The sequence below is a fragment of the Chroicocephalus ridibundus genome, chromosome 17 (assembly GCF_963924245.1).
Source record: "Chroicocephalus ridibundus chromosome 17, bChrRid1.1, whole genome shotgun sequence".
Taxonomy (NCBI): domain Eukaryota; kingdom Metazoa; phylum Chordata; class Aves; order Charadriiformes; family Laridae; genus Chroicocephalus; species Chroicocephalus ridibundus.
Window position 1 is genome coordinate 9270946 of NC_086300.1, and position 10513 is coordinate 9281458.

At 38.5% G+C, this 10513-nt stretch overlaps 1 protein-coding gene across 1 annotated transcript; it reads right to left on the minus strand.

Annotated features, from left to right (window-relative positions):
* Positions 1–4466: 4466 nt before the first annotated feature.
* On the minus strand, positions 4467–9879 carry LOC134524590 (olfactory receptor 9S13-like). The gene has a single exon (XM_063354753.1). The coding sequence runs from the start codon at positions 5698–5700 to the stop codon at positions 4771–4773; it is 930 nt and encodes a 309-aa protein (XP_063210823.1). The 5' UTR covers positions 5701–9879; the 3' UTR covers positions 4467–4770.
* Between the last annotated feature and the right edge of the window lie 634 nt (positions 9880–10513).

A 10513-nucleotide genomic window follows, 5' to 3' on the forward strand; every position in this document is an offset into this window, starting at 1 on the left:
TGCCCATGGCAGGGGGGTTGGAACTAGATGATCTTTAAGGTCCCTTCCAACCCTAACAATTCTATGATTCTATGAATCCTATCCTTACCGTCTGTTGATTCATAGAACAATTTATGCTGAATGGGACTTGAAGATCTCAAGTACAGCATCCTGCTCAAAGTAGGTACCGTCTAATAGAGTCATAGTATCATAGACTTGTCTAGAATGGTAGCTTGCGGTGGATAAACATTTCCCTTGATTTACTGACTATTGTACTGTTTATACAGTCCAGAATGCAGTTGAGCTGCTTTGCTGCCATGGCACTCTGATGATTGTTGTTCAGTTTGCTGTCTACCAAGACTCACAGATCCTCTTCTGCAGAGCTTCTACCTAGCCAGTCAGTCCCCTGCCTGTGTCATTGCCAGGGGTTATTCCTTGCCACATGCAGGAATTTGCATTTGTTTGCATCCTTGGCCAATTTCATGTGGTTCCTATTGGCCAATTCTTCAGGCAAGTGTATGCCCTTGAGTGTCATTCTCCTCCTCCTCCCCCGGTTTTGTGTCATCTGTAAACCTGGTGAGTAAGCACTCCCTCACCTCCTGCAAGTCATTGATATAAACAAGACAGATGCCCAGATAGACCCCTGCATTATTGCAGGGTAGAGTAGACACATTGACCACTCCAGGTAGAGTATGATCCATTGACCCAATCTCTGAGCCTGATAATCCAATCAGCCTCTTTATCCATCTAGTTGTCCACCCATCCAGACTGTAAAGTCAGAACTTGGCTACAATACGATGGAAGACAGTGTTGAAAGTCTTGCTAAAGTTCATGTAAATGGCATCTGCTGCTCTTTCTTCATCCACAAATCCAATGATTTTATGCCAGATATAGGTTGGCCTGTATTTCCTTTTGATAAATCTACGGCGATTCTCCCAGTCACCTTCTTCTTCTTCATGTGACCAAAAACATGTTCCAAGAAGAATTAATCCATGATTTTCCCAGGAACAGAAGTGAGGAAGTTGAATGGCCTGTAGTTTCTCAAACTGACTTTTGAAGATGTTCACATTACACCCAAAATGTATTGCAGCAAAGGAAGCAGCTCTTATCTTTTTTTTCACCTCATCTGGTGGCCACAGTTTTGCTTGCTTCCTGTAAAACCTGAAAGTTTATTCTGCACTGAGTCTATGTATATAGAGGTAATTTTAAACAAGTCCAGACAGAGATTTCTGTATTATAAATATCCACATTGAGATAGATGAGCCTCAACTGATGGGTCTTTCCTGACTTGCTGCCCATTTTTCTCAGCCTAGTGGAGATAACATATGTGCATTAGGTGAATATCACTGCCATGCTGATGGTCACAATTACATTGCCTTTAAAGGCTAGAAATCATAACAGCTGGGACATGACAAAAGAAGCAGTTCATTTAGCTGCCCACATAGAACTGCAGTCTGTAGAATGCTTTTGGCATAGCCACAGGTGTAGAATGGCAATGCAAGCTGATGGCAGGGTTTTATTACATCTATGTGAGAGGAAGAAAAAGTAAGATCTTGCCACTGGGGAAGACACTAGGGTAAGGCAGGATTCTTGCTGAGCAGGCAGTGGAAGAAAGAGAGGTGTCTCTTAACACACATCTTTCCTTGGAAATAGAAAATAATTTTCTGTCCATAAAATTATCTCTGCTGGCCTGATTGAAAAGCTCTAGTGCCACACCTTTCATCCTGTAGCAAAAAGTATTATTTCTACTGTCTCTGCTTGCAACTCAGAGGCAAGAATTCCTTGGAGAAATTGAGAAGTTGCCTCTGGGGGAGAAAACAGACTTGTTTCTTAAGGGCGTTCTTTCAGGGAGTTATCTTCACAGGGAACGTGTGATCATGGTGTCTGTAAAGGCTTGCATGGAAGTGCAGCAAATTAAGGATGAGATTAAGCTGGAGGACTGAGACCATATCAAGTTTCAGTCCTCCCTGAAGCAGTGTAGGCTCTGCCTAACACATCTTACTTTGACTGGAGTGGAAGCCATTGATCAGCTTCATGTGACATCCAGAAGGTTATCATAGTTAAATGCTTCACAAGAACATGATTATATCCTGAGTGCTGCAGCTGCACAGACATCCCAGCTGTGGACAGAGAATTGGGGGTGGGTGGCTGTGGGGAGGGAACTAAATTGACCTAACCAACTTACAGAGACATTTGTCAATAAAGTACCTAACTTAAAAAATGTGAGGATGGGACTTGCTCCAGTTACCTAGTCATGGGTTCTCCATGATCTTTCAAGTACCTTGGATAGTCATTGCAGAAAGTTAAAGAACTCAGTCCTGTTTCACATCCAGCAATGACATCTTGATGTCCCACATTCCCTAAGGCATGCCAAAGTGAACACGGCATCTAAGTGTGGAAGCTGTTCTGAGCATCTAACCTGTCAGATCTAGTCCATATCTCAGTTTAATTCTGCCAGAAATTTATCAGCCTATAAGCTTTTCTTTCAAGGTGAGCTGAGTATTTACCTTTCCTTCATTGAGATAAATTGGCTCTCTATTATTTGAAATGTCTGTCTTGATGTTTATATAGCCTCTAGGTAGCTACATTTCTTTTTCTTAATTCAGTTGTCTTCATTTTACACCAATTTACTCTCCATCTTTTTAAATGTCAGTTTTCTAGTCTAAGCTCATAATTGAGCTTCTTTTAATAGGCAATGAAAAGCACAATGATCGAAGGGCTGGAGAACCTGCCCCCTGAGGAAGGGCTGAAGGAGTTAGGGTTTTTCTCCCTGTAGGGGGGAAGGCTCAGGGAGGATCTCATCACAGTATTTAAAAGGTGACAAAGAGGACGGAGGCTCTCTTTTCATAAGGAGTCACATGGAGAAGACAAGGGGCAATGGGCACAAGTTACACTGGGAGAGGTTTTTATCATGACATAAGAAAAAATATCTCTTACAGTAAGAACAATCATTCACTGAAACAACCTCCACAGGGACATGGGAGAATCTCCATTGCTGGAGGTTTTCAAGATGCAATTGGACAGGGTGCTAGATAATCTCATCTAGGTTCCCTTTCTCATGAAAGAGTGGACCAGATGTTTTGAGGTCCCTTCCAACTTGGGCTATTCTGATTCTCAAAGGACCTTTCACAGGAGAATTCAACCCATCAGAAGCCAAATACTAAACTGTTGGTCTAAACTGAACAGTGTTTAACAGTATCTAATCTAATCTAATAAAGAATTAGTTTCACTAATAGTTAAAAGAAAGGCGCATATGTGGCTAGTAGCTTAGCATTTGGCTGAGGTTCAACCAAAAATGAGATTTCTGAATATACCAACATTATACCTTTGTCTGAAGTAGCATTTAGGATTTGTATGCAGGCTCTATCTGTATTATTAAACAATGTCAGGAATGTTTCTGGTGTCTAAGTCAAATGGCATGAAATATGCATACCACTTAATGTTTTTTAACTACCAAATACAGTGGTAACTAGAAAGGACCCCCGGCTGAGGCTTGTCTGTAGTGGGATGGGCCAAATACCTCGCTACATAACATTAAACTTCAGGTGCAGAGACCTCCATTGTACCTGAACATATATGTCTGAAAGTGGAGCTGCATTCCATCCCAATGTCTTAAAACACACAGTTTACAGATGTTTTCTACTAGTTTAGATCCTTCAGAAGACTAGTGAGCACTGAAGTTGTAATAGTGGCCGGTAGAAAATGCTCATAGAAATACCTATGGTACACGGTCTACACAGAGAGATATTCCTCTGGTATTTTCTCCATGGTTCTGCATGCATAGGAATACAGGCATATTCATTTCAGCTTATGGAATAGATTCTTTTTATATCAAAACAGAGAAAGAGGTAACTACGGATAGCAATTCATTTATTTTAAAGTGATATTATTTATTTTGAGTGGAAAATGAACACATAATTGATTTAAAGAATGAATATCTCTGAAAGGTAATTTCTGATTTCTGGTCAGCCCTGGCACTTACCTGATGTTGTACTATAATGAGAACTGAGCAGTCTTCTGGTAGGACAGTGCTTACACGATAACTCAAGAAGTGATGCTTCAGACACTTGATGCAAAAGTTTCAAATTGCCATTTTTTGAAATGTGCATTTTTTAACCAGAATTTCAAACCACTGCAAGCAGCTGTAACATTGAACTGAAACATATTATCTTTATACTAAGTCAGATCGTGTTGTTACAAGCTTATCTATCACAGAAAAATAGCTCCTGTCCTGCACTCTGGGGGTTAGAGAGCACTTCAGACACAAGATTTCAGTTGCCCGTCAATGCTCGATGGTTGGAACCTGAATTTCAGTGGTTACACTCATTTCTAAGAGAAGTGATTCAAAGCAAAAATAGTTTAAAAAATGAGTAGTCCCAGACAAATAAATCATTCATTTTACTATTGATTGACCTAATTTATCTTTGGATGTTTACAGTGAGAACGTCTCCACCTGACCTGGCTGTGTTCCAGCGCGTAGAAATAAGGCACTGCCAGAATCGAGTTTTATGTCCTATTTTAAATGTCTAAATACACAGTTGAATTAATTATGGCTTTAAAATGCTTGTGAGTTTTGAGTGATTAGAGAAGGACTCTATATTAGAGCTCAAATGGATTGTAAATGTCTAAATCTGGTTAAATGAATCAACACCTTCATCTGATCTAATTCTCCTAAAATTCTCCTTTTATACCTCCTGCTTTCATCAAGCCCTGATGTCCCTTGTTTTACATTCTAAACATCTGTCTGTGGCAAATTGGACACTGTGGTCATTCTCGTCCTTAGTAAAGGTACTAAAAAACCCCTTTCCTTTTTAACTGTTTTTTAAGACATCCTTTTACCTCCTTGTTTCGGAGGGTGTAGATGAAAGGGTTTAGCATGGGAATAACAACAGTATAGAGGATAGAGATGGTGTTGCTTTTGTCAGGTGAAGATGTGGCCCCAGGCTGAGCATACATGAAGAAAACAGTCCCAAAGAACAAGCTGACAGCCAGCATGTGAGAAGAGCAAGTGGAGAAGGCCCTGTGCCTGCTCTCAGCTGAAGGCATTTGGACAATAGTAATAATTATATAAACATAGGAGATAAAAACCACCAAGGCAGTACCCACAATAATTGATCCACATACAACCAGCATTACTATTTCATTGACGAATGTGTCTGAGCAGGAGGTATGCATCACTGCAGGAACATCGCAGAAGAAGTGGTTTATTTCTTTGGGCCCACAGAAGGACAAACTGAATGTAAAGCCTGTCTGGATGGTGCAATTGATGCAGCCTGACAGATAAGAGCCCACCACCATAAAAACACAAAGTCTTTTATTCATAATGATGTGGTACAGCAGTGGATTGCAGATGGCAGTGAAGCGATCATAAGCCATCACAGCAAGGAAGAAGGCTTCCGTTGTTCCAAAGAGAGAGAAGAAGAACATTTGAGATGCACACCCATTGTAGGAAATGGTTCTTCTGCCTAGTGAGAATGTCAGTGCTGCTTTGGGAGTGATGACAGAGGAATAGCAGATGTCTAAGATGGACAAGTTCTCCAGGAAAAAGTACATGGGAGTGTGCAGTTTGGAGTCCATTCTAATGATGAGGATCATGCAGGCATTTCCTACCACAGTGACAATATACATTGTTGAAAAGAGAACAGAGAGGAAGAATTGTGATCCTGGATGCAATTTGAACCCAGTCAAAATGAACTCAGTTACGTTCCTGTGGTTTTCCATGTTTCCTATCAGATGATGTTCAAATAGGAAATTAGAATGTAGTTGACACTCCTACTTTAGAATATTTACCACTTTAAAATATTTACCACTTTGGAGAAGCAATTAGGAGAATAAGATAAACCATGAGATATATGAAACATAAGAAATATGAAAAATAGAGAGACAGATGGAAAACAATGGAAAATGGATTCATCTATCATATCTGAAGATTTTTCTAATATATTCATTTACAGATGAGGCAATTACCATGTTATATTCTGTGCAGTGTAAAGAAATATCCTTCATGCAGCTCATCCAACCTATTTTAAAGGTCTATTTTGTAGTCAATCAAGAAACAGGCATTTCATTCTAAACTTAGTCTAAACAACTATTTCTGATATAACTGGGAAGAAAAATCTCTCCCTAAGATTGCAGCTAACCCACAAAAGACTGCTCTCCCCTCAATAAAAGAACAAATGAATATGCTTCTTCAGCTGATGGAAAACAATTTAAAAAGAGGAATGCCAAGAAATGCATGGAAAAAGTGTGGATAATTGTAAAAAAAAAAAAAAAAAGCCTACTAAAAAAAGGCAACACTTCTTTATGTGAGAAACTGAGGTTTGTTTTTTTTTTAAGTACTTGTAACAACGCTGTCAAATGTTTGTATTTCTTAAATAAATTTTCTCCATTAAAATATTTACATCACAGAGGATGTTCAAAATAATATTAATCAACAGAATATTTCAAGTGATTGCTTTTCAATTATGTTTAGTGACTTTGTTTTCATAAATTTGGTGTCATCTCACCTAGGCTTGAGTATATGCAGTGGGTTGACGCCTACATTAGAACTAATAATTTAGATTACCTTTAAATTCAGTGGATAGAAATAAACACTCCCACTTTAGAGTATTTACTATAGAAGGTATGAATCATATTCTAGGATTTTCTGTAGAAACATTGACCTAAAGGCAAGTCCAGCTCAGTCACAGCTAACTGTTCTCTGTGTGTGAAGATGTACATAAATGTATAAAGCTGAGTCATATGAATCCCCATCCAGTTACTGGTATTTTGTTTGCTCTGTTGTCATTTCCAATAGATTCATTATCATAACCCTCGTGTACCTGATCTTTTTAAAACACTGTATTAATTTTTAAGACATTACTTCAGCCATCTTTTTATAATCCATGAAATATACCCTCAGCTCTGGGTGCCTTCAGAAGCCCTATTCACTTCTTCTTTGTTCTTTTTTTATTCATGTATCTTAGAAAAGGAAATAACTTTGGAGAAAGAACTTCTCTTTGCATATCCTTGCTTATCACATATTTTGGCTAGTTACCCTTGGGATTTTTCTGTATGGAGAACTTAAGTTCAGGCAGTCATGGTTAAGCATCCAGTCTAAACCTATTGTCTATAGCTTCTTCTATTGTCAAAAGAGAGAAAGAGATGCATCCACGGTGTGATTCTTCTAGTCCTAATGTACCTGTTTAAAACATAAGGGGAAAACGGTCCCTTATCTATTTTCATTAGAACAGGAATGAAGCAAGCAACAACATGAGAAGAAAAAAGGGATACCTTTATCCACAACAATATAAAGGAAAATGCCAAAATTGTATGTCAGTATGATCAACCAGTTGATGGATGTGTAGTCCTGTCTGACCTAATTGTGCTTATTTTAAAATCTTTATTCTGGTTTTGTGTGTAACTATCAATGATTTAAATGTAGCAGATAAAAACTTATGAAATAATTTCATAACAATAAAACATCTTTTCAGTGGAAAGGTATCCTATATCCTATTAAAAATTGTTTTGTCAAAATAACACTACTGCTTTAAGTAAATGGCTTTTTGAATGGCTAAGAATGAAGCTGCTGGATATGCTTTTATAGTCAGTGAGAAGGACATTTTAGGAAGATTTTTTATTCACTTGAGATCTGAAGTCTCTCTGTAAATGTCTGTCTCTGTTGATCAAACAGAAAGTCTAGGATAACTGATGTAGACCCATTAAATACTGGCTTCTTGTTAATTGACTTACTTTCCAGAAGAACTAACTGTATTCAAAAGCCCTGTTTACTTTAAGTGCTATGGAACCAAAATAAAGACACAATGATTTTTAATGCAGTTCTATCACTAAACTTAGCAAAGCAAAGCTCAGACTTCACAAACCACAACACACGTACCTTGTAATATCATGATTAAGGTCACATGTGTTTTTTGGAATTCAGATTTCATGAACACATTGCCAAAAACGTTGACCGTTTTTTCTACTCAACCGATTTTTCAGTAGTCTCTTGGTAATCAACAAATCACTGACCTTTCATCACGCTGGTTGTGAGCGCATTCTCCTTAGCATGTTGCTCATTTATACTTTAATAGATGTACATAAACACGCTAGAGATTCAGCTTCTGGGTTTTCACAGTAGTCATCTGAACTTCAAATGAGACATTTTTCCCTTGTGCCATTTGTCTTTGCCTGCAAACGAAGAGAAACCTAGAAGAAAACCCAAACAATAAAGTGCAATGCTGCTTCTGTGTGGTTTTACCCCTACTTTTTTTCACAGTTACTTAAGTGGAGCTCTTCATGCCCCTTTAAGATTTCTTTCTGATGAGGAAAATACTGTGGACCTTATAAAATCCCTATTAGCCATTAGAATCTTCTTCCTTTCAGAATACAAAACCAGAACAAACACCATTGCCTTTTTCACAAACAATGTGCTTCCTTTCCCTAAAAATGCCCAAGTTTTCCCTAAGTGTGCTCTCTTCTCTGACTGTCAGGGAGAGAGTACTCACAACCTAAAATGCCGAGATGTGATTCAGGTGGCTAAAAATGAGGGTCCAGCCTCTAAAGGAAAACTTGCCTGGATTCCAGCAGCCACTCCAGGAAGAAAAAAGCATCTCACAGCTCCCTTGTGGGTATTTCAGACACCCTAGCATATCCTGTTATTTTTCAACAAGCAAACTTGCATTCTTTTCAGCATGGGAGCATCACATTTAGTTACAGTAGACTATATTAAATTATCTTTGGTTTGGATGGTGTTTTTAAATAGATTTACATGAAATAGTTGTTTCTCTTCTTGATATAAAAGCTTTCCATATTTTGTGATTTATGATAGATCAATACTTTCTACAGCCAGACTCTTTTTACTTTTGCATACATTCTCACCAGCTCCCTGAGACAGATGGTAAGATTAAGAGAGATGGTAAGGTTCTCAAGAGCTAAGATTGGACTGCTAGTCATATCTACATTACTTGTGGGAGGTGATTTATCTACAATAATTTAAAGGCACCTAACCTTGAATTTACAGAAGTGTTTATTAGGAAAGCTTCCAGAAATAAACTTTTAGATGCAAGAGAGAACTTGCATTCTCAGAAGGTTTGTGTTTGTATAATACTTGTTGGTGTTCTCTCCTTCCCTAAGAACAATTAGGGATCCCTGTTGAATAGGTAATTGATTATTTGCTTCAGGTTCTCTAACTACATCATTATTAGTGGATATAAAAAACCATAACAATTGGACGATAATCCTCTTCGCAGCATATTTGAAAGGTTTTGTAGACACAATTTCAAAGCAATGACCTGCAGATCAACGCTTTAAAAACAATCAACGTGTGTAGTCAAATCACTATATTAGAGGAGTTACACACCTTGCAAAATTTAATATTTCAATAGAAAGCTCGCTAAGGAGTACTGAAATGCTATGGTTTTCACTTTATATATGAAAAACTGAAATAAAAGGAGAAATAGGTTAGGTGATCATTGGTGTATAAATGCTTTAATTCAATATCTTGTAATAAGAATAAAGTAGGCTTGACACTACTGATTTTGGCTGAGATAATTTTCTTCACAGTAGCTTGTATGGGGTTATGTTTTGTATTTGTGATGAAAACAATGTTGATAACACAAGAATGTTTTAGTTACTGCTGAGCAGTGCTTTCACAGTGCCTATGCCTTTTCTGTTTCTCACACTGCACCCGCCACCAGCAAGTAGGCTGGGGTGGGCCAGGAGCTGGGACGGGACACAGCTGGGACAGTTGACCCCAGCTGATCAGAGGTTTATTCTGTACCATATGACTTCATGTTCAGCAATAAAAGCTGGGGGGAAGAAGGAGGAAGGGGGGACATTTGGAGTATGGCGTTTTGTCTTCCCAAGTAACCATTACGCATGATGGAGCCCTGCTTTCCTGGTGATGGCTGAACACCCGCCTGCTGATGGGAAGCAGTGAATTAATTCCTTGTTTTGAATTGCTTGTGTGCGCAGCTTTTGCTTTACCCATTAAACTGTTTTTATCCCACCCACGAGTCTTCTCACTTTTACCTTCTGATTCTCTCCCCCATCTCAATGAGGGGAGAGTGAGCAAGCGCATGGTTGGGGCTTATCTGCCTGCTGGGGCTAACCCACAACTAACACACAAGCCTGATTTGGGCATTACAGGCTATGTTTAAAATCTATGAGAGAAAGAGGCACTTCTGGAGAGTGATTCATAACATCTATACCTTAAAGATAAATAGAATAAATGTACTCTGGGGGTGACAATCCATGTCCATGAATAGTAAAGGAGCCTTAGATATCTAATTAGACACTAAACTTAGATGTCTAATTTTTAGATTTTTTATTGAGGAATCCATGCTTATATATCTAACTGTCTCTGTGGCTCTTGGTCTCAAATGCAAAACTAAAGAACTACTGGATTTTTGGGGGGCTTCTTTACCATGCCATGGTTTGTATTGTATTATATATTCATATTGTGTCAATTACCTGTTTTCTCGTAGCAGATTTTCTGCTAATACCTGGAATACAGCCAGCATCTTACATTTCTGGTGATAGCTTTCCAGTATGG

Coding starts and splice junctions, on each gene's coding strand:
- LOC134524590 (XM_063354753.1), bottom strand. CDS start 5,700: ATGGAAAACCACAGGAACGTAACTGAGTTCATTTTGACTGGGTTCAAA.